At 42.4% G+C, this 24,726-nt stretch overlaps 1 protein-coding gene across 8 annotated transcripts in view; it reads left to right on the top strand.

The window, feature by feature from the left end:
- The window catches only part of LOC129812676 (myelin transcription factor 1-like protein), a 149,629-nt gene extending 124,903 nt beyond the window's left edge, over positions 1-24,726 (top strand). For 3 of the 8 annotated variants that reach the window (XM_055864441.1, XM_055864440.1, XM_055864442.1), the window contains exons 11-23: positions 283-500; positions 1,025-1,290; positions 5,816-6,022; positions 8,422-8,543; positions 9,848-9,916; positions 10,149-10,211; positions 10,530-10,613; positions 13,673-13,894; positions 14,098-14,192; positions 17,136-17,239; positions 18,580-18,723; positions 21,335-21,397; positions 22,158-24,726. In XM_055864441.1, the coding sequence (XP_055720416.1) occupies positions 283-500; positions 1,025-1,290; positions 5,816-6,022; positions 8,422-8,543; positions 9,848-9,916; positions 10,149-10,211; positions 10,530-10,613; positions 13,673-13,894; positions 14,098-14,192; positions 17,136-17,239; positions 18,580-18,723; positions 21,335-21,397; positions 22,158-22,298 (1,798 nt within the window). In that variant the 3' untranslated portion in view covers positions 22,299-24,726. Of the gene's footprint in view, positions 1-282; positions 501-1,024; positions 1,291-5,815; positions 6,023-8,421; positions 8,544-9,847; positions 9,917-10,148; positions 10,212-10,529; positions 10,614-13,672; positions 13,895-14,097; positions 14,193-17,135; positions 17,240-18,411; positions 18,520-18,579; positions 18,724-21,334; positions 21,398-22,157 lie in introns of all 8 variants that reach the window. The other 5 variants (XR_008753043.1, XM_055864443.1, XM_055864444.1 and 2 more) reach the window with 5 other exon arrangements.

Here is a 24,726-nt window from a genome sequence, read left to right as displayed (position 1 = left end):
ATTTTTATAAAATAATACCAGAGAAAATGCATGGCTTTAATTATGAGTTGTGTTTGGGTGAGACATTTTCAGGAAACAGCGTAGACATGTAGCTTAGATGAACTTAAAGCTAAGTCCAAGGATTCTCTTAGGCTAGAGTTGACTGTTGCCTTGCCTTTTCCCTTTTCTACATTCCCCTCCCCTTTCCCTCCCCCCTCTCCTCCCTTCCCCTTCCCCTCCCCTGCGTGATGTTTGGTGCCTCTGCTCTGTCCAACCTACACCCCCTCGTGGTTTATTTTCCAGGCCTATGTGCTTTGTGAAACAGCTGGAGATCCCTCAGTATGGCTACAAGAACACCAGCACGCCGCGCTCCAACCTGGCCAAGGAGCTGGAAAAGTACTCCAAGACCAGCTTTGACTACAGCAGCTTCACAGACAGCAGCCACAGCAACAATGTCTACGGCAAACGGGCCATCGCACCCAAGCTCCAAGGCAGGGACACTTCTCCTAAAGGATATGATGGTACAGTCCATCTTCCTGGCACTTCAGTTTTATCTGTTACCTACTTTATTGTTGTTCAGGTAGTCAATATGAATATTGTGTCAGTAGAATAATGAATATCCTTGCTTCTGTGGTTTGGTTAATGAATGGTCTGTATTCCAAGCCTTTTTTTCTCCACCAATTCATTGTATTTTTTGCCCAGTGTTCACAATTCACCAATATTTTTACTTCCCAAATTCTTTATTGTTGAATGCATCCCCCACAGCCAAACTTGTAATGAATACTCAGGGAGAAAAAGGTGTAGATTCACGCGCTGAGCGCGGTAGGTGTTTTTTTCGCCTTCGCAGGAGGCAGGAATCGTGGTCACAGGCAGGCAATGGTCATACACAGGTAGGCAAACAGGCAGATGAATCAAAACAACACAAGGTTGACAAAGACAAAAAAGACAGAACCAAACAAAACGACGGTAAGAGTATTTCCAAGCCGTGCATTTGTCTATACTTGCGGATGAACTACTCCTATCTCTGTGTGCTTGTGTCCTCCAGTCAAGCGCTACTGTAAGAACTCCAGCTCGGCCAGCAGCCCGAACAGCACCTACGCCCCCAGCAGCAGCAGTAGCAGCCTGAGCTGTGGAGGAGGGGGCGGAGGGGGGGGCAGCAGCGCCAGCTCCACCTGCAGTAAGAGCAGCTTCGACTACACCCACGACATGGAGGCTGCCCACATGGCCGCCAGGGCCATCCTCAACCTGTCCACGCGCTGCAGAGAGATGCCCCACGGCCTGGGAGGAAAACCCCAGGATCTCTGCTCTCGGGTAGGCGTTGTTTAGTGACCAACTCTTTATAAAGCCTTCAGAGCTGATACTTTTAAGTAGAGTTACATGAGATAATGGGATATTGTGTAATGTACAATATTCGAAAGACGTGAGAGGAGGACACTACAGTTTTTTTTTTTTTTACATAGAGGTTGACTTTCGGCCAACTGGAAATATTCAAATCCAACTTGACATCCTGTGGTCAACCGTAGAGTATCTCCTGTGGTCTTATAGACCACATAGAGTATCATAGTATTGGTTAGACCATTGAATGATATCCTCGAAACACCTTCCCATCCCACTGCTAGAGGCTTTACTCTCCCAGCTCCAAGCTTCCTCTGTCCTGCCAGGTAATGTGAGCAGTGATGAGTGAGGATGATAGGGTCTCTTTACATTTACATTTAAGTCATTTAGCAGACGCTCTTATCCAGAGCGACTTACAAATCTTTAGCCGCGCACACTTGCGCTCTGTTAAAGAGATATCTAAGGCTGTGTCTCTCGAAAGGCGCTCAGCAGGACAGCTTTATATTTTCCCTCCAGGGATCAGGTGAGGTAGATAGGGAGCACGGCGGGATGGAACGGATCGCCGCCGACACGCCGCGAGCCCAATATGTCATCAGGAGGAGATAACGCGCCGGTATCCCTGCATTATCAGCATGGAGACGCCGAGCAGGTAAATAGGGAGGCCTTCTGCGTGAGGTAGAGCGGAGTGCACTCAGCTGGTAGAAGAGCCTTAACCAATCAGGACTTCCTCTCTCTTCCTCCCTTCCTCTCTGTCCATTTCTGCTCCGTAGGCGAGACAGACAGACAGACAGACAGACAGACAGACAGACAGACAGGCAGGCAGACAGACAGGCAGACAGACAGACAGACAGACAGACAGACAGACAGACAGACAGACAGACAGACAGACAGACAGGAGGCTCCAAGGCAGAGGTAGAGACAGGAAACGTCAGGGAGATTCTCAACCTTCTTTCATCTGAACACCTCCAGTCATGTCATTGCTTTTCTTACATTGTCTGTCTTTCCTCATCTACGTCCATTCCTATCTCTCTGAGTGAAAGCGAGGGAGACTGAGGAATACTCATGAATGCTGAGAGAGAATAACTTTGTTTCATTTTAGGAGCTGGAGGAGGTTGGTGGAAGTAATTTGGGGAAGCAGCCACTGACCCCTCCTGCTCTCTCTTGCCCCACCTCCTCCCAGCAACAGGGAACGGGGACTACCTGGGGGTCAGATGACAATCATGTGGTCTGTGAGGAAACAAACATGCTCGTTAACGTACAATGACACACATACTGTATATGCATATTAATTTGAAGCACACACATACCATGCCACATGAAAATATCTCTCTCTCTTTCTGCTGATAGCTTTTAGCCTTGTCTCAAAGTTTCTCTCTCTACATTCTTCGCCCATAACCATATTTGTTGGAGTGGCGGCAACGATATAATAAATGAATATATGAATATATTATATATATTCAATTAATATAGTGAAACACTGACGTCTATCTTTGTCACCATAATAGCGCCAAACTCCAACGATCCTGAATCCAGTCACATATTGTCCAGAGCATGAAAAAAAAACTAGCTTGAGCTACTACAGTTGAAGTCGGAAGTTTACATACACCTTAGCCAAATACATTTAAACTCAGTTTTTCACAATTCCTGACATTTAATCCAAGTAAAAATTCCCTGTTTTAGGTCAGTTAGGATCACCACTTTATTTTAAGAATGTGAAATGTCAGAATAATAGTAGAGAGAATTATTTATTTCAGCTTTCATTTCTTTCATCACATTCCCAGTGGGTCAGAAGTTTACATACAATCAATTAGTATTTGGTAGCATTACCTTTAAATTGTTTAACTTGGGTCAAATGTTTTAGGTAGCCTTCCACAAGCTTCCCACAATAAGTTGGGTGAATTTTGGCCCATTCCTCCTGACAGAGCTGGTGTAACTGAGTCAGGTTTGTAGTCCTCCTTGCTCGCACAAGCTTTTTCAGTTCTGCCCACAAATTTTCTATAGGATTGAGGTCAAGGCTTTGGGATGGCCACTCCAATACCTTGACTTTGTTGTCCTTAAGCCATTTTGCCACAACTTTGGAAGTATGCTTGGTGTCATTGTCCATTTGGAAGACCCATTTGCGATCAAGCTTTAACTTCCTGACTGATGTCTTGAGATGTTGCTTCAATATATCCACATAATTGTCCTTCCTCATGATGCCATCTATTTTGTGAAGTGCACCAGTCTCTCCTGCAGATAAGCACCCCACAACATGATGCTGCCACCCCCGTGCTTCACGGTTGGGATGGTGTTCTTCGGCTTGCAAGCCTCCCCTTTTTTCCTCCAAACATAACAATGGTCATTATGGCCAAACAGTTCTATTTTTGTTTCATCAGACCAGAGGACATTTCTCCAAAAAGTATGATCTTTGTCCCCATGTGCAGTAGCAAACCGTGATCTGGCTTTTTTATGGCGGTTTTGGAGCAGTGGCTTCTTCCTTGCTGAGCGGTCGTTCAGGTTATGTCGATATAGGACTCGTTTTACTGTGGATATAGATACTTTTGTACCTATTTCCTCCAGCATCTTCACAAGGTCCTTTGCTGTTGTTCTGGGATTGATTTGCACTTTTCACACCAAAGTACATTCATCTCTAGGAGACAGAACGCGTCTCCTTCCTGAGCGGTATGACGGCTGCGTGGTCCCATGGTGTTTATACTTGCGTACTATTGTTTGTACAGATGAACGTGGTACCTTCAGGCATTTGGAGAAAAACATTTCTGAGGTCTTGGCTGATTTCTTTATATTTCCTTTTGATGTCAAGCAAAGAGGGACTGAGTTGGAAGGTAGGCCTTGAAATACATCCACAGGTAAACCTCCAATTGACTCAAATTATGTCTATTAGCGTAACAAAAGCTTCTAAAGCCATGACATCATTTTCTGGAATTTTCCAAGCTGTTTAAAGGAACAGTCAACTTAGTGTATGTAAACTTCTGACCCACTGGAATTGTGATACAGTGAATTATAAGTGAAATAATCTGTCTGTAAACAATTGTGGGAAAAATGACTTGTGTCATGCACAAAGTAGATATCCTAACCGACTTGCCAGAACTATTGTTTGTTAACAAGAGATTTGTGGAGTGGATGAAAAACGATTTTTAATGACTCCAACCTAAGTCTATGTAAACTTCTGACTTCAACTGTATGTGTACTTTACTCATTTTATTGGAAAGGGAAAGGGGGATACCTAGTCAGTTGTACAGCTGAATGCATTCAACTGAAATGTGTCTTCCGCTTTTAACCCAACCTCTCTGAATCAGAGAGGTGCGGGGGACTGCCTTAATCGACATCCACGTCTTCGGCGCCCGGGGAACAGTGGGTTAATGCCTTGCTCAGGGTCAAAACGACAGATTTTTACCTTGTCAGCTTGGGGATTCGATCCAGCAACCATTCGGTTACTGGCCCAACACTCTGGAAGCACACCCCAGTACCCTAACCTCTGAGCCCAGAAGACTAGTCAAGCCTATGTGCATCACAAAGAACCGGAACCTGGGTTTTGCTCCACTGGAACACAGGGAGAGTCCAGCCTAGGGGGAGTGTCGTGTGAAATCACTGTTAAAACAGGCGTGCCTTGGCTGGAGAGGGGGAGAGGAAAATAGAGGAGAGGAGATGAGAGGGGGAGTGGAGGGGGTTGGAGTGAGGGATGTTAATGAGGGCAAGGGAAGGGTGACAAATAGACATTACCCCTCCCCTCCAGCCCCCTCCAAAAACAGGGCAGAATTCTACTGTGCACATGTTCACCAGATGCAGTACGTCAGCAGAGGCTGCTGAGGGGAGGAACACTTATATTAATGGCTAGGATGGAGTCAATAGAGTGGTATCAACCACCTGGAAATCATGCTTTGATGTGTTTGATACCATTTCATTGACTACATTCCAGCCATGATTATGAGTCGTCCTCCCCTCAGCTTCCTCCACTGCAGTACATGGATATACAGCTGGGTAGGAGAGGGAGCATTTTGTCTGATTATTAAAGCCTGTCTGTGTCCCTGTTTGTTGTGCGATATTTATTGTGTTTTTGGTTGACTAGCAGCTGTCCCTATGCAGCCGCCCAGCGTTGCCCTCCCGCCAACCTCTAACCCCACAGCCCAGTCTCTCTGCCCAAATCCACTCACATCACACTCAAACCAGCCAGGCCCCAGTCTGCTCCTTCTGGCTGTGGAGGGTACAGACACTCTGAGGGAGGGAGGGAGGGAGGGAGGTTAGGGAGGGAGGGAGGGAGGGATGGTGGGATTAGTGCAGGATCACTACATTTGCTCCCTTGCCCTTTACCACTGATGACCCTGTCTCTCCCACCAGTCACCGTGCCTTTTTCTTACCAGAAGGAAATATTTGGAGAGTTATGTAATCACATATATAACAGGTTTTTGAGCTGAATGTTGCTTTGGCTTTCTTCTCCTCCCTCTCTCCTTCCTACTGCCCCTCCCGTCGTTACTCCTTTCCCTGTCTATCTTCCTCCCTCCAGAACCCAGACTTAGAGGTGGATGAGAACGGGACATTAGACTTGAGTATGAAGCAGCGTCTGGGGGGTGGCGTAAGTGCGGTGCTCACCCCCCTGGAGCCCATGTCTCCCCAGCGCCAGGCTCTGATGCGTTACGGCATGGGGGATGACTGCTGGGATCTGCCGGTCGACTACGCCAAGATCAAATGCATCGACGATGACAGCAAAGAGGTACTGAAATGTGAAGGATGATGATGGTCATGATGGTCAGATGATAATGCCGATCACTACTCTAACCCGTAACTCAGATTGTGGGATGAGGCTATCCTATCTTTCAATGACTTTCTATAACATTAGCTTCACAGTACCTCAGTACTCTAATAACTTTTACACGGCAGCATTCAAATATCCTGCACATAAACAAACAGCTTGCATACTGTACATACATCTAACATTAAGATTCACAAAGGCCTGCATACAGAAGTCCCCCGCTGCATTTCAACAACACCCATCCATTTGGCAGTCCATACAGTACCTACTGTGTTTCACATCTGTCCAACCCAAGCCATCTGTCTCCAAGGACTTTCTGTTGATTCCTTTTTGTATAAGACTCCCATTTCATGTTGAGGTCATTTTTAACACCAGCCCAGATCTCAGGTTGAATGATTGGAAAGTCATATTAGGAGTTCTCAAGGAAAACAATAAATTATTTTTTATGTTCATTTCCATCAGCCTCACCATACAGCAGACAGAGGTAGGCTGTGTCACTCTGCTGTTCGCCAGAATTAATTATGCAAATAAATATTGTGAGGGAATCTAAATAGCTCTTCTCGGCAAAAGACTGCAGGAAATCAGTGTGTGTGGGGGTGTATTTGTGCGTGCGTGTGCATGTGTGCATGTGAGCGTGCCTGTGTGTGTGCATGCCTGTGAATTTGTGCCAGTTTTGGCACTGTAGAGGACCTTGCAAAATGACCCAGCCCAATGCTCTTCAAAATGTGCTGGATATATTTGCCTGTCTTTAGGGGCATTACTGTACACAAAGGAAAATAGATGGTTTACATCAATAGTCTTGCCCCGCCTGGCTGCCTGCACTGTAGACAAAGCCAGCCTGCAGTCAGACTCTAGATATCTAGGACTTCACCACAGTGCCATCTAGGGTATCTGTTAAGTACTGCATTAGAACGCTCAGCCAAACGCCTAACTCTGATTCCATTGTGTTGAGGTTAATAGGCATAGGGAAGAACAACATAGTGAAGCCTACTGGAGCACAACAAAGAGTCTCTCTAACAGGTTTTCCTCATATAATCCTGTAAATAGTCATGCAAATAGATAGCTCTAATCTAGTAATATGAAGCACTTAGTAAAAACTCCAGAGTTTCTCGTCTAAAGAGATAGTCCTGACGTTTCCAGTCTGTCGTGGTAAGAAGTCCTTTACTTCATCAATCCTCAAAGAATGCTTTATATACACAACAGAATTTCCAGTCTCCTCATTCGGAGTCTCTTCTGTTGATTCGCAAACACTCAAACAAATTGGCTTAGGTGCTCCCAGGATCCCAACAGCGGTACAGTAAACGGCATTATTTCTACTTCCTAAGTGCTGCGTTCTCTCCACAGCCCAGATTGACTGTATGACAGAGCCTCCTCTGCCACCACCTTGGCAGCCCACCAGACAGGCGCAGCCATTTGCATGCAAATTGAGAGAGCAGAGTGCCATTGTGTTTTAAAGAGACCTGCTTCTAAGGCTCTGAGTGCCAAGGCAGCTCTCTCTCTATTTCTCTGTGTGTGTGTGTGTGTGTGTGTGTGTGTGTGTGTGTGTGTGTGTGTGTGTGTGTGTGTGTGTGTGTGTGTGTGTGTGTGTGTGTGTGTGTGTGTGTGTGTGTGTGTGTGTGTGTGTGTGTGTGTGTGTGTGTGTGTGTGTGTGTGTGTGAAGCTGATAATCCACCCTCTGAAGGTCTGAGTAATACCTCTGGTTAAGGATGAGCCAAGCCAGTGACTGTGCCACCAACCGATTGTGTTCTAAGTTGGTATTTGTTGGTGTGTCTATCAAATCAAAAGTTATTGGTCACATACACGTGTTTAGCAGATGTTATTGCGGGTGAGGCGAAATGCTTGTGCTTCTAGTTCCGACAGTGCAGTAATATCTAACAAGTAATATCTAACAGTTTCACAACATATACCAAAAATACACGTAAATCTATGCAAGGAATGGATGAAGAATATATACATATATGTCAGAGTGGCATTGGACTAAGATAGTTGTGCCCCTCTTCTTGCCTGCTGGTGGCCCAGGGACGGCGTTAAACTGTAGCTGGCAGCCACTGGCAGCCTGATGGACCACGCCACCCATGCCCTCTGTCACCCATTGTGCAACTCCACAGATAGTTGGTCTATCAGAGCTGTCAGTTTCAATCCATAGTCCCCCTCCATCCATGCCATCTTTCTGACTGTGTGTATGTCCCTTTGTCTCTCTTTGTCTCTCTCTCTCCTCTTTTTTGTCTCTTTCTCTCTCTCTCTCGTCCCTCTCTCTTATTCGCCCTCTCGTCCCAATCTCTCTCGTTCCCCCTCTCTTTCTCACCCATCACTCACTCTCCTCCACTCTTTCTCTCACCTAAATCCCCTTCATCATCTAGCCTGATGACCTGGACCCGTTCCGGGATCTGCTGGAGGAGCGAGGTTACTCTGGTGACGTCACCATGCACAGCCCCAAGCCCAAGTACGCCCAGTGCAAGGAGAGCAAGAAGGACCTGATAACGTAAGACTGACCTGGGTGGGATATGTGTGCGTGTGTATCACAGGAGGTTGGTGGCACCTTAATTAGGGAGGGTGGGCGGGCTCATGGAAATGGCTGAAGCATAATAAGTGGAATGTATCAAATACATCATTCCGTTCTGGACAGTATTATGAGCCGTCCTCCCCTCAGCCGCCTCCTGTGGAGTGTGTGCCACCACTCCACTCAGCTCCACTCCCCCTGCTGCCATCTGTTTTTCACCCCCTCCGTCTTTGCTTTCCCTTCTTTTTTGTCTCTGTTCTTTTCCTTGGCTTCAAAGGAACCACCCACCTCTTCTCCTTGGCATGCTACATTTGCAGTGCACATTTCTGCCAGCTTTTCATTTGATCCACAGCTCTTCAGCCAGTGTATTGATGGCTTCTTATGCTTCTCTTATGTTGATGCTTTATTGTAATAAAACATCAGTACCTCTTCATGTTGCAGCTGCGCCCTAGAACGGGGTCCAAAACAAACCATTTTTGCAGACAGTGAAGCTAAACTGGAAACAATGAAAAACAAATCAGCCAACAAGAAAGACACAAACAAACCTTCTATGTCTTTATTTTATGTTCCTCTCGTTATGGTTTCATTGTGTCTATTTCTCTGGTGACCTGGGTGTGACGGGAGAGGTCACGTGACTGCCGATTACGTGTCACATAGAAGGTGTGACTTCATTTTCTCCTGGTGGAATAAGTCTCTTGGATTTATTGTTTTCAGCTTACCTTGACTATGCTGTCAGACTAATGCAGCCAGAATGCACATCTCTGTGTTGACCTTTTGAGTACGATTACAGTTACCCTTTTGAGTCCAAGTACAGTATCATCATGGTACACATAGGCCTACCAGATACCCAATAATTGTGTCAAGGAATCTAGCCAATGAACTTACAGAGCATGTAAACAAACGCTTTGTGTTCTACACAGGCTATCACACAGAGAGTTAACACTTTTAAATTACTGACCCAAATTCCCCCCTGCACTCGCATCATGGCTTTCTTGCAATTCCAGTCTGTGTGTCAGTTTCAGTGTCAGTGTCAGTGTCAGTGTCAGTGTCAGTGTCAGTGTCAGTGTCTGCGTGTGTGTGTGTGTGTGTGTGCGTGTGCGCGTGCGCGTGTTTGCGTGTGCGTGTGCGCGTGTTTGCGTGTGTGTGTGTGTGTGCGTGTACGCGTGTGCGTGTGTGTGTGTGTGTACAGTATGTACATGTTGTGCAGTATGTGTCTCTGTCAACATGTTTCAGCGGTGGATACTCTCTCTTGTTTGCCTCACTAATGTTGTCCTGGTATCTTTCAGTCTCTCTGGCTGTCCTTTAGCTGACAAAAGCATTCGCAGTATGATGGCCACCAACTCACAAGAGCTCAAGTAAGGCGTGAGATGTTTCATTCTTATTTTTCTTTCCTCTTTTTTTGATATATTGTGAAAAAGGTATCATTTATCAAGCAGGTTTTAGTTCCTCAGACAAAGCTAATACACTCCACTGACTGTTATGGTGAAATACATTATAGATGTGGTACAGAATGGGTGTGTTTTTGAGTGTGTCCCTCAAGACCTGTTGATTACTGTAGGCCCTGATTCGCTGTGCTTTCTGTCCCAGGTGCCCGACACCGGGGTGCGATGGTTCTGGGCATAATACTGGCAACTACGCATCACACAGAAGGTAAATATACACACACACACACCTGTAGTTCATCACACAGAAGGTAAATACACACACACACACACACCTGTAGTTCATCACACAGAAGGTAAATATACACACACACACACACACACACACACACACACACACACACACACACACACACACACACACACACACACACACACACACACACACACACACACACACACACACACACACACACACCTGTAGTTCATCACACAGGCAGTAGACTGGACAAAGACCACTCAGCCTGGGTCAGAGTTCTCTGTGTCTGTAATATCTGTCATTGACATGGTTGCCTTTCCTCTGCAGTCTATCCGGGTGTCCTCGGGCCAGGAAGAGTGGGATCAAGATCACACACAGTAAAGAGGACAAGGAGGACCAGGAGCCCATCAGGTAGAGTTAGCCTGCCATGAATGAGACGCAGTCTCCCAGTGTTTGAGTGTTCCCAAACACCTCTCAAAGACTTAGGGTACTACAGAGCTCACCCATTTTCTAGATGCCCTTAACCAATTACATTTGATGCCTTTAACCAACTCTTAGTGTTCTTAACACAACATTTTAACAGATTAGATTGAGACAGAGGTGGGCAACCCCCAGTCTACCATGGTTTTAGAAGGAGGGCTGTCCTGCATAGGGATCTGCTGTGTTGGCCTCACATAGAGATACAGAGACCACTAGCTGAGACAGAGAATGATCTGGATTCTACCTAAATCCTCCCATCGATTTCTATGTGGTGCTGAGAGGAAACCAACGCCCTTGGCCTGTCCGTGCGTCAGTCTGTCTGTCTCACACAGTCAGCCAAGCCCAAAGAGGCAGGGACGCTTTCCGAAACATCTATCTCCACTAAAACGGCCTAAAATGAGCACTGGCTGGTGGAGAAAAGTTCTAGGACTTTCTGAAAGCATTTGGAACTGTGTTGAGGTTTGGACCAGTTTTTTTCCGCGTTATTTCAGGGACGGGGAAGAGATTCTGACTGTTTCTGGAAATAGAATAAGCCTGATTGATAGATTAATAAAACCAAGGGGAGTTATAACCATAATCCATTGGGGAAATATGATGTGTTGAAACATTTGCAGCTTCACTGCATCTGATTAGCCATAGTGCTGACTGCTGATTTAACGTTGACTCACTTTAATCTGTGTCAGTGCGATAAACTGCCATAGGGACAGATTAGACCAGATTTAAGGTGTTTTTATTTATATTTAAGTTGGAGTGATTATATATACAGTTGAAGTCGGAAGTTTACATACACCTTAGCCGAATACATTTAAACTCAGTTTTTCACAATTCCTGACATTTAATCCTAGTAAAAATTCCCTGTCTAAGGTCGGTTAGGATCACCACTTTATTTTAAGAATGTGAAATGTCAGAATAATAGTAGAGAGAATTATTTATTTCAGCTTTTATTTCTGTCATCACATTCCCAGTGGGTCAGAAGTTTACATACACTCAATTAGTATTTGGTAGCATTGCCTAAATTGTTTAACTTGGGTCAAACGTTTCAGGTAGCCTTCCACAAGCTTCCCACAATAAATTGGGTGAATTTTGGCCCATTCCTCCTGACAGAGCTGGTGTAACTGAGTCAGGTTTGTAGTCCTCCTTGCTCGCACAAGCTTTTTCAGTTCTGCCCACAAATGTTCTATAGGATTGAGGTCAGGGCTTTGTGATGGCCACTCCAATGCCTTGACTTTGTTGTCCTTAAGCCATTTTGCCACAACTTTGGAAGTATGCTTGGTGTCATTGTCCATTTGGAAGAACCATTTGCGACCAAGCTTTAACTTTCTGACTGATGTCTTGAGATGTTGCTTCAATATATCCACATAATTGTCCTTCCTCATGATGCCATCTATTTTGTCAAGTGCACCAGTCCCTCCTGCAGCAAAGCACCCCCACAACATGATTCTGCCACCCCCGTGCTTCACAGTTGGGATGGTGTTCTTCGGCTTGCAAGCCTCCCCCTTTTTCCTCCAAACATAACAATGGTCATTATGGCCAAACAGTTCTATTTTTGTTTCATCAGACCAGAGGACATTTCTCCAAAAAGTACGATCTTTGTCCCCATATGCAGTTGCAAACACTAGTCTGGCTTTTTTATGACACTTTTGGAGCAGTGGCTTCTTCCTTGCTGAGCGGCCTTTCAGGTTATGTCGATATAAAACTCGTTTTACTGTGGATATTGTAAAGGGGTGTGTAACCGGTGACAGGGAAGTCAGACGCAGGAGAGCAGAAATGGGTAGTAGCCGGAGCAGTTTAATCCAAAAACCAACGGCATAAAAAAAGAACAGAATATAGGTACAAAAACCCCGATGCGCACCAGTAAACATGTGCACAAGCACTTACAACAAACAATTCCAAAGACATGGGGGGAACAGACATGGGTTAAATACACAACAAATAATGAGGGAAATGGAAACCAGGTGTGTAGGAAAACAAGACAAAACAAATGGAAAATGAAAAATGGATCGACGATGGCTAGAAGCCCGGTGACGCCGACCGCCGCCCGAACAAGGAGAGGAAACGACTTCGGTGGAAGTCGTGACAGATATAGATACTTTTGTACCTGTTTCCTCCAGCATCTTCACAAGGTCCTTTGCTGTTGTTCTGGGATTGATTTGCACTTTTCACAGGAAAGTATGTTCATCTCTAGATGACAGAACGCATCTCCTTCCTGAGCGGTATGACGGCTGCGTGGTCCCATGGTGTTTATACTTGCATACTATTGTTTGTACAGATGAATGTGGTACCTTCAGGCGTTTTGGAAATTGCTCCCAAGGATGAACCAGACTTCTGGAGGTCCACACTTTGTTTTCTGAGGTCTTGGCTGATTTCTTTTGATTTTCCCATGATGTCAAGCAAAGAGGCACTGAGTTTGAAGGTAGGCCTTGAAATACATCCACAGGTACACCTCCAATTGACTCAAATGATGTCAATTAGCCTATCAGAAGCTTCTAAAGCCATGACATCATTTCTGGAATTTTCCTGACCCACTGGAATTGTGATACAGTGAATTATAAGTGAAATAATATGTCTGTAAACAATTGTTGGAAAGATTACTTGTGTCATGCACAAAGTAGATGTCCTAACTGACTTGTCAAAACTATCGTTTGTTAACAAGACATTTGTGGAGTGGTTGAAAAACGAGTTTAATTGACTCCAATATAAGTGTTTGTAAACTTCCAACTTCAACTGTATATATTCTCCCATTATGCATACTGGTACTCGAAGCAAACTGCTTTCAATTCTGTAATGATATTTCAATAAATGTAGGCACCCATGAAACTATATGTGTCCAACTTTACATTACATAGAACAAATGGCATTGCAATAACTATGTAATTACACAATTCTTCCTGACAATTTATCCTGATCAGGAAAAACTCTGGGCTCTTGTCATAAAGAAACTCCAGTCCCTGGTTATTAGAATAACCACAGCATCCCTCTGCCATCAACAGGTGTCCGGTCCCGGGCTGTGATGGTCAGGGTCACGTGACGGGGAAGTACGCGTCTCACCGCAGTGCATCAGGCTGCCCCCTAGCTGCCAAGCGGCAGAAGGACGGCTACATGAACGGTTCCCAGTTCACATGGAAGGCTGGGAAGACAGACGGAATGTCCTGTCCCACCCCAGGCTGTGACGGCTCAGGCCACGTCAGTGGGAGCTTCCTCACGCACCGGAGGTGGGTCTGGGTCCTGAATCAATATTCCATAATGCATCCTCTCTTTATCCCTTCCCTGATGTATTCACTGATCTGACATTACAGGCTTTGTGAAAGCTATGTCGTGGAGCGAATGCTTTCACCTATCCAGTCAAGTTGTGCGTGTGTGTCTAAATAAAATATATACTATTTGTGTGTAACTATTTTCTCATCTGTTCCCCTAGTTTGTCAGGCTGTCCGCGTGCCACGTCTGCCATGAAAAAAGCCAGACTGACTGGACTGTCTGAAATGCTAACGATAAAACAGCGCACCAGCAATGGTAATGACTGTCATACACACAATGGAGCCAATCAGGAGAGTGTATGTGTAATGAGCTTCTGAGTGGAATCCCAATCTAATATAAAAAGCCAATCAGGAGTGTGTATGCGTAATGAACTCCTAAATCGAATCCCAATCTAAAAACAAAGTGTCCAGGATTGCCATACAGCAATCACAGAAATCCATACAGCCTCTGAGCTAGCAAGCACGCCTGTGAAAATTAGGCTATTCATAGATGCGGTAAAGGAGGCAATGGAACGCTGATGTTCAATGACCAGATTGGCACACATTCAACAAATCTGTTCTTACAAAGTGGATATTAGTCAAATCCGTCATTATTTATGTAGTATAACAGGCCCACAAATTCGCTGCATTACATGTAGAAGTTGTCCCTTTTCAGGTTTAGAAGAAGTGACTGCTAAATGCTAACTCCCCTTTGTATAAGTTGGTTAGCATAGCTAGCATACAGAAATCGTTGATTGTTGTTTTTAACTGTAATGCAGTTGATTGGTTGATATCCATACAAGCATTATATTTTTACCTCAACATATTGTGAAATACACATATAAACAATAGCCTAAATGTAGACACATTTTGCTGGTGGGCAATGAGGGTCACTTGAGATCTTTCCCCCACGGCCCTTTCCCTCACGCGTTTCCATGGCAATTCCATTGTTTTTGTCGAGTTCAACCTCTTTACCAAAGATTTTTATAACTAAACCTCATTGTTCTATCTGTGTCTTTACAACATCTAAGGGTTGCACCTCCGTCATTTGGTCATGTCGTTGCCATTGTTGTCAACGTTCTACAGACGCTGCAGACATATTGATGGCCAAAAGTAGAAATGGGGTTAATGACTGTTTCGTCTAAAATAGATGACATTGCTAAAGTAGGCAACTATTTAGTTGGAAACAACTTTGCAATCAACATCATGTCATCAAATTTACTTTAGACAGATGGCAATGTTGTCATTAGCTAGCAAAGTTAGTCAAAAATAGCTAAAAATGCTAACGCTAGCTAGCTAAAATCCAGTGTTCTCCTCTCAATCTAAACTACGTAGCTAATATTATAGTGCATCTAATCTAAATTAATCTGGCAACATAAAAATGATGGCAAAAGGATGTCCTACTAATTATTTGCCTTCTTTAGAAATGTTTTTTAAATAATACATATATTTTTTTCTTTCTGAATTTTTTCTACATTCCAGAAAAAATTGAAAAAAAATGGATACATACAAACCACAACTCACAGACACCCACAAACAAAGACCACATCTCCTATGCCCAGACCTGCGTGTTCACACCCCCATCCCTAGTGCCTGCATTATTGTTTGTCACTTATTCTTAAATTGTACCAATTACTTTTTCTCAGTCGCCCATGCTATTTCAATATTTCAGTAATATATCATTTTAATTGTAAACTGTGTCAATGATGGCGCAATGATTGATTTCCAAGTGTTTACTAAATGTTTAAAAACAAATTGTGATGAGAAAAGAATCATCCAGCCCATTGTGTATCTCACTACACTCCCATATGTCATGTCTTGAAATACGCAGACAGATTTATTAAAAGTAAGTTTACATTGTAATACTTCTGACAGTCAACTTTCTAGCTCCGCCCACAATATCCAAACTTTATAGCGTTCCCAGAAAGCATGGATTATTGAGTCATTATTAGTTTTACACTTGAGACATGACTGCTGTTATGCTGTAGAATTTGTGAATTTTGTCTCTTGTATAATAAATTCTGTACATTAGTTCATACTGGATAAAGCGTACATTTTCATTAACTATAATTTTGTTAGTTATGCTCCAACTTTCGCACCATATTGTGCCAACATCAGTTCTTTTTAAATCTTGGTTCCAATCATTTATATATTTTTTTGTAAGAGATTGTTAGTTGGATATGCTTTCTGCAAGGTTTTGTAGACCTTCCCGATTGTCACGCCCTGGCCTTAGTATTCTTTGTTTTCTTTATTATTTTAGTTAGGTCAGGGTGTGACATGGGGAATGTTTGTGTTTTGTTGGTTTTGGGTGTTTCTATGGTAAAGGGGTTGTTGGGTGTAGTATATGGGTTTGTGTTGAGTACATGTGTCTAGCGTTGTCTATGTATGTTTAGTTGTCTAGGAGAGTCTATGGTTACCTGAATGAGTTCCCAATTAGAGACAGCTGATTTCGGTTGTCTCTGATTGGGAGCCTTATTTAGGGTAGCCATAGGCTTTCATTTGTTGTGAGTAGTTGTCTATGTGATACGTTTGTAGCCAGTGTGTGCACATCGTTGTTTAGCTTCACGATCGTTTTGTTTAGTGTTTAAGTGTTTTTGTTTCGTTTGCCTTCTTCGTTAATAAAAAGGAGATGGCTTATTTTCCTAAAGCTGCGTTTTGGTCCGTCAATCCTCCACACGATCGTGACACCGATCATATGAACATTATTTTCTGACTCAAATAAGATTCCCTTAAGGTTGCTCTGATGTCCAAAAGATTTCAAATCAAAATTCCGTGATACTGTATGCAACTTTTAAGTTGCATGTATTTGAAAATATCTACGTTGATCAGTGCAAAATTACTTTTTAATTCTGTCATGGAAATAAATGTATTTCCTGTTACCTAGATATTTACGGTTTCTGTGCCTTTAGTTTTCCATGTGGGCCATTTTATCGATGAATTCTGAAAAGCTATCCAAGGATTATTCCTTAAGGTTGTGTGTCATTCTATTTCCAAGCCACTGTAATGCACTTTTAATGCTCCAGTTGACAGTGCTTGGAGTAGAATGCTCAGTCGGGCATCAGTCCTCAAATGAATGTTCAAAACAATATTGTGACGGAATGTGCAACCGTCTATCACACTCTCATTCACCCACCACACCGACAGATTATTTGAAGTATTTTGTTGGGCTTGGAGTGGGTGGAAGTTATCTAATAATTGTTCACTTTATTATCTTTTGAAGGAATCGAGAACGAGGAAGAGATTAAACAGCTGGATGAAGAAATCAAAGATTTAAGTGAATCTAATTCACAAGTGGAGGCAGATATGATCAAACTTAGAACACAGGTAGGTCAGTACTAGTACCACGCCATTTGTTGACTTGAATATTTGACTCATTTCATGCTTACCGTTCAGTTTCTACCCATTGTGGCACACCATTCTGCTATCGTCAGTGTTCCTAGACTCTAAGTGTGTATTTGTAGCACAGCGTACACCTAAATGAATCTACCCTCCGCTAAAGCACTCACAAGAAAAGGGACTCCAGTTTGGAAAAATCTGTTCAATCGTCATACATGATCTACCATCAGTGAGACACATCCTAGCATATCTCACATCTGGGAGAATGCGGTTTAACAAAGTTGGGCATTCCTAATTATAAAGCACTTTTCCTCTGGGGCCCCCTGCATGCCAAACATTGAAAAATAGAGAGAGCATAATCACTCCCAGCCAATAAAGAGGAACACCCAGTCCACAAAATCATCCTACAGCTCCATTAGAAAGAGAACAGGGGCAGCAGCTCCACAGCTAGTATAATAGGATTTCTATACCACTATGTGTATATGTGATCTGCAGAAGCTAAAATTCAATATCAAGAATGTATCAAACACTCCTTTCAAATCCAGGAAGGAAGGAACGGAAAGAGCTTCACAATATGTTCAAATACAGTTTGCCTTTTTGATAACGCATGCAAGTTTGATCTCACTTTGGAAATACAGGCTGTATTCTAACCTGTAGTAGACTTTTGGACCTCAAACATTTGAGCACAACAGTGCATTGGAGGCACATCCCTCGGAGCAAAAACTGGTTGAATCAACATTGTTTTCACATCATAAAAAGAAAATCTACTTGATGACATTGGATCAATGTGGAAAACTGATTGGATTTGCAAAAAGTCACCAATGTAAGGGAATTGTGTCTATTTCTTTTCACAACTTTTCAACTTAAACCAATGACATAGTAAAAAGTTTGCTTGATTTCATGTTGAATTTACATTAGTTGACAACACAACCACATGTAAATCAAAACTAGACGTTGAAATGACGTCTGTGCTCAGTGGGACGGCATATTTGTGCTAAAATTGCGTTTGAAGCATGTGTTGGAATATACCCCACAGAATTTTAAGCACATTTGTGTGATTGTCAGTGTGTTGAATTGCATCTGTCCATGCTTGCCCATTGCTCTTCACATATGTTGCTCTGTTGCGGTTACATCCATCTCTCCATGTGATGATGCCATAGACATGGCTGCACGCCAGCCAATCAGCCGTGAGTTGTGGCGTGTCTGAGGTGTGCCGCTGCCCGTGGTATGTGAACTGCACCCTGTGTGCTCCGCTGTAACAACCACAGGTAAAAACCACCACCTTTACCGTAACCCTCTTCTTCTCTCACACTCCCTCCCTTCCCTAGATTACCACAATGGAGTCTAATCTGAAGTCAATAGAGGAGGAAAACAAGGTGATTGAACAACAAAATGAATCTCTCCTGCATGAGCTGGCAGGTCTCAGCCAGACACTGATTAACAGTTTAGCTAATATCCAGCTCCCTCATATGGTAAGGGAACACCAAGCACGGCAGTCGGGCAAGTTCCTATTAGCAAACATACTGTAGCATATGAATTGATTCATTTATATACTCATCTATGTACAGTATTTATCTATTCATTATTTGCATTTCTGTGAAGCCCTGTAGGAACCAGTGTGTCCATGCTGAGTTGAGCTGGGGCTTAAAGCCTAGATTAATGATAAATAGGTTATTGCTAATTTTAGCCAAACTGAAATGGGGAAGTTTTACAGCGCCTTCGGTAGGTATTCAGACCCGTTGCCTTTTTACACATTTTGTTAGGTTACAGCATTATTCTAAAATTTCCTCAGCAATCTACACACAATACCCAATAATGACAAAGCTAAAATAGGTTTTTAGAAAATGTTGCTAATTAAAAACAAAAAAACAGAAATACCTTATTTTCATAAGTATTCAAACCCTTTTCTATAAGACTCGAAATTGAGCTCAGGTGCATTCTGTTTCCATTGGTCATCCTTGAGATGTTTCTACAACTTGATTGGAGATGATTTGGAAAGGCACACATCTGTCTATATAAGATCCCACAGTTGACAGTGCACACCAGAGCAAAAACCAAGCCATGAGGTCGAAGGAATTGTCCGTAGACCTCCGAGACAGTATTGTGTTGAGGCACAGATCTGGGGAAGGGTACCAAAACATGTATGCAACATTGAAGCTCCCCAAGAACACAGTGGCCTCTATCATTCTTAAATGGAAGAAGTTTGGAACCACCAAGACTCTTCCTAGAGCTGGCCGCCCAGCCAAACTGAGTAATCGGGGAGAAAGTCCTTGGTCAGGGAGGTGACCAAGAACCCAATGGTCACTCTGACAGAGCTCTACAGTCCCTCTTTGGAGATGGGAGAACACTCCAGAAGGACAACCATCTCTGCAGCACTCTACCAATCAGGCCTTTATGGTAGAGTGGCCAGACGGAAGTCACTCCTCAGTAAAAGGCACATGACAGTCCGCTTTGAGTTTGCCAAAAGGCACCTAAAGGACTCTCAGACCATGAGAAACAAGATTCTCTTTTCTGATGAAACCAAGACTGAACTGTTTGGCCTGAATGCCAAGCGTCACGTCTGGAGGAAACCTGGCACCATCTCTACGGTGATGCATGGTGGTGGCAGCATCATGCTGTGGGGATGTTTTTCAGCGGCAGGGACTGGGAGAATAGTCAGGATCGAGGCAAAGATGAACGGAGCAAAGTACAGAGAGATCCTTGATGAAACCTGTTTCAGAGTGCTCAGGACCTCCGACTGGGGTAAAGGTTCACCTTCCAACAGGACAACAACCCTAAGCACACAGCCAAGACAACGCATGAGTGGCTTTGGGACAAGTCTAAATGTCCTTGAGTGGCCCAGCCAGAGCCCGGACTAGAACCCGATCGAACATCTCTGAAGAGAACTGAAAATAGCTGTGCAGCATCGCTCCCCATCCAATCTGACAGAGCTTGAGAGGATCTGCAGAGAAGAATGGGAGAAACTCTCCAAACAAAGGTGTGCCAAGCGTGTAACTTCATACCCAAGAAGACTCGAGGCTGTAATCGCTGCCAAAGGTGCTTCAACAAAGCACTGAGTAATGGATCTGAATACTTATGTAAATGTGATATTTCAGTCTAAAAACGAGTTCTTGCTTTGTCATTATGGGGTATCGTGTTTAGATCGATGAGAAAAAAAACGATGTAATCTATTTTAGAATAAGGCTGTAACGTAACAAAATGTGGAAAAAGTCAAGTGGTCTGAATACTTTCCGAAGGCACTGTATATGAGGCTTGTGTTATGAATTAGGGGTCCATTTCTACATGCAGAGACTTACAATGGTGACCAAACAACAGCCTGCTGATAATGTTTTCTGATATCCAACATATAGACAGATTGGAAAGGCAGTCTTAAACAAAGATGTTTATAAAATATTGCTATCTTCTGTACCTGCCTGTTCTCAGTGCAATGGAAACTTAGTCTCCGCCATTTTGACTCTGTCTGTAGCTACAGGCTATATTATGTTTGCAAATTCAACAAACTCACTTGTTGATCTATCATGGATTTTCATAGTACAGTACATGTGATGCCATAATTGCAGGTCTGTTTTTACTGTAGGGCTAAAAGTATTTTAGGGCATGCCAAAAACAGCCTTTCTCCATTAGCATCCATAAAAAAAATCCCTATAGTCTTTAGAAAAAGAAGGACAAAATAGCACTGGTCCAAAAACTATGACTGATACCCGTGTTATTCACAAATTGCCATTTCGCCATTTTCTTATAAGCCATAATGCTGCCATTTATCATAGTTTAAAAAAATGTTTTGAACGATATCTCTTCGTCTAAAAATGTGTAACCTTTGTGCATGAACACAATGAGATATCATTCCAGATGCTATGATCATTCTGACTATGGTGTGAGCTGGATTCAGTTGCAGGCCCAATTCGCTACCACAGATGTATTCTTGTACTGTATGCTTTGCTGTCTTGCCTTTATTTCTTTCAAAGTTACATTTTTCTAGATGTGCTGTTGGTACTGCAGCTAAAATGCTACCATCTAGTGATTGTTTGAGAGAGTACCAGTAACTAGGCACCAACTAACAGTAACTAACCTTTCCCCCCATAGAAACCGCTTGCATACAAAGAGGCTCCAATTAGAAATAACAGCTGCTTACAGATGCATCAGATAGTAAGACAATCATTCATCATATTCTTACTCTAACACTGCTTTTCTTTCTGTTTATCCTGCTCTTTATTTCCTCATATGGACACTACAATATGCTACTAGTGTCAGTGCCACCCTAATAGTCAGTAGAGTTAGTCATTTGTCTGGTTCAGAATCTCTCCCATTCATGTCCTCCTAATGTATTTCCCATGTCCATCTGTTTATTATCCAGGTGACCATGTCTTTTCCCCAGTCATCTTACATCTCTTGATGCGATTTAAAAAAATCCTGAATCACTTCCATTCCTGAACTTCCCTTTTTTCCAAAAGTTCTAACCGCAATGATCATCTATTTGAATGGAAAAAGCTTGATTTAGCTAAATGAAAGTGCCCTTGTTGGTTGCAAAGTGCATGTACATACATAACGTATAGACATTGCAGCATGACCCTATTTTCCCAATATGGACATCGCTGCATGACATCTTACTCTGTGTGGATCATCTTTGTGTAAAACCACCACCTCTCAGCCTTTAACCTGTTGCAAGACACCTTATTTCGATGACTATCATGTTTAGAGTATTTAAATATGAAAAGGCCTAGTTAGTATAGTTCGTTTCAAGTGGTTTTATCTGTGGTAAAACATGTTGGTTAAAAAACTGTTTGTAAGGCTAAGCTCCTCAAAGGATGACTTTAAAGTTTTTTTTAGGCCTGTCTTCTGTTCTCTCTTTTTCACCTCTTTTTCTTATGATCTCACCTAATTCTGGTGTTGTTGAAATGATTCACAGGAGCCGATCAGCGATCAGAACTTTGATGCTTACGTGACCACGCTAACAGATATGTACACCAACCAGGAGCAGTACCAGAGCCCTGAGAACAAAGCCCTGCTGGAAAACATCAAACAAGCGGTGCAAGGAATCCAAGTGTAGCCCAGCCCGCTAGCCCAGCAAACGCCAGAGCTTCTTCTCAAAGAGGAGTGAAGGAAAACAACATCCACAGGAAAGAACTGAAGTGACATGATAGGATGATGCCTCATGGTTTGCTGCTGTAACTTATACATACAGTGTTAGATATAGATTTTTGATCTTCAAAAAAAAGAAATGTTATGCTTAGAAAACTTCATAATGATTTTTCTTTTTTTGTCTTGCTTTGAAGAAAAAGAAGTAAGTGGCAGAATAGTTTTTGAAGACATTCACATTTTGTACGTTTTCATACTGTATGAGCTGAAATAGTGTGGTGTAATGTTTCTAGCTGCTCGTGTATGCACATTTTTTGTGTATATTACTGAACAGTAAGCTGATTAACATAGGACTTTAGTTATTTTTAATGCTTGATGATGAAGATTTTAGATGAAAAAGCTGCTCTGGACAGTGAAAACAAAACAAAAATCAAGAGGGGACTGCAAGGAGGTAGCTACTTTTCAATGATCTTTTCCTCAATGAATGATTTTGGAATTCTAAAGATGTTTTTTCTTCTTCTTGTGTGCAGATTGTTGAATAGCAAGACTTGGTTGCAAAGTACTTTTTTTGAAACCTTTTTTAAAGGTTGGTAGCTGTAGGTGGGGGCATTTTTAATAGGTGTTGGAAATGATTATGGAAAGAAACTGACTTGATGTTTGTATGAATGTTATAGTTTTATTGTTAACATCATGACACGGAAACCCAATGGTGGAAATCCCATTGTCTTGAAAAGGACTATTCACTCTTGATCTTTTGTGTTGGTAGATACCCATTGTCATTCAATCAGCAACAATGTGATGTATAATGGAAATAGAGTATCAAGGCATCATTCTAGCATTTAGTATTAGTTCTGGTTCAAATGTCAAAACGTATGTTGCTAGAATCGGGCAATGTTTCAGCAATGTATATCTAAATCATATGTTTATAATAGATATGGGATGCAAAAACAAATTGGGGGGGGGGGGGGGTATATGCAATTACCTGTTCATAAACATAGGGGGGAAACAAAGGAATCTTTTCACTATATGTCAAATATAAAATGTTATATAAACCTTTCAATACAGAAAGTATTTTAGTTGAACATTCAGTTTTAAAGATGAAAGATGCTTTACGAGTTCCAATTTCTTTACATACAATTTTGCACAAGGACACCTTTGTTTCCATGTTTTGATGTTTCTAAAGAAACTAAAGCAGTACCTGAGAGCCTAAGCGGAGAGTAACAAGAGTTTTGTAAAGAGTATTTATACTAGAGTATGAGAAAGAGCGGGACTTACAGGGTCATTGTCCCCACTTATGTGCCAGTAGACTATTTGCACTTGTCCTACAGATACTATCCTAACATGTGGCGGCGTGCAATTTCCAGGTGTTCCTTTGAAACACGATTGGAGCAAATAACTGCTTGAAGCCACTAGGTGATGAATTAGTTCCACTGAAGGAGACTACAGGGATTTGAATCAGAAATTATGATTATAACCATACCACTAATACTGTATTATCAAATGTTAAACAATGATGCTATTTCATTTTGGTATGTTATATGAGTATTAAATAATCCCCAGCAGCACTTTATATCTAATCACTGTACAAATTAAATAGTCAATCAATTAAAGGTAAAAAAAAACAAGAAGTAAATTGAGGGCGTATTCTCTTTTTTTTTAAACTCTGAATCGCGGGATGCAGTTTCATGTCTGTATGCGGCCCCTCTTTCTGTTGTGTTATTAGTTGTTAGCGACCATGTTGAGAATTTGCCTTTTAAGAGCTAATGCAAAGGTGCTTGTTGTTCAACTGATCTCATACTATTGTACTTTTACGTCCTCTTTTAAGGCTCCCTTGTCAATGGCTGCATATGCCTTTCTCCACAGCATCGTGTCTGCAGCTTTTTGCCAATATAGTAATGCTTTCAGTAGAGTACTAGTTAGTATCAGTTCTTGAATTAATTCTCATTATCAGTACAATGGAAAGGGATTTAAAGCACAAACCGGCTGCTCATCTACCGTTGGTACATAAAATCACATTTGAAAAAAGTTATCTGTGAATATTTACATAGGGTACACAAAAGGTGTCACATATTAGAATGCTGAATTTTCATATAAATTATTGTGAATTCATCAGAGTTTATTTATTCTATCTTATTCATTTTGAGGTTGATTTAAGTATTCATTAACGAAGACAGGATTTTGTATAAACTATTGTGCTCTCTGTGGAACTGAAGTTTAATTTATTTTTGTACTACACAGCATGGATTTGTTGACATTTTAATTTTGCTATAAATGTGTGAGATCACAAGTTGCTGTGATATTTCATTTTTAAATTGTGAACTTTGTAAAAATTTTGTCATGCTGGATGTTGACACATCTTACTCTGAATAAAGAAAAATTGTGTTGCCACAGGCCTGTAA

The sequence above is a fragment of the Salvelinus fontinalis genome, chromosome 16 (genome assembly GCF_029448725.1).
Source record: "Salvelinus fontinalis isolate EN_2023a chromosome 16, ASM2944872v1, whole genome shotgun sequence".
NCBI classification, from domain to species: Eukaryota; Metazoa; Chordata; class Actinopteri; order Salmoniformes; family Salmonidae; genus Salvelinus; species Salvelinus fontinalis.
This window is presented reverse-complemented; position numbering and strand designations above follow the sequence as displayed.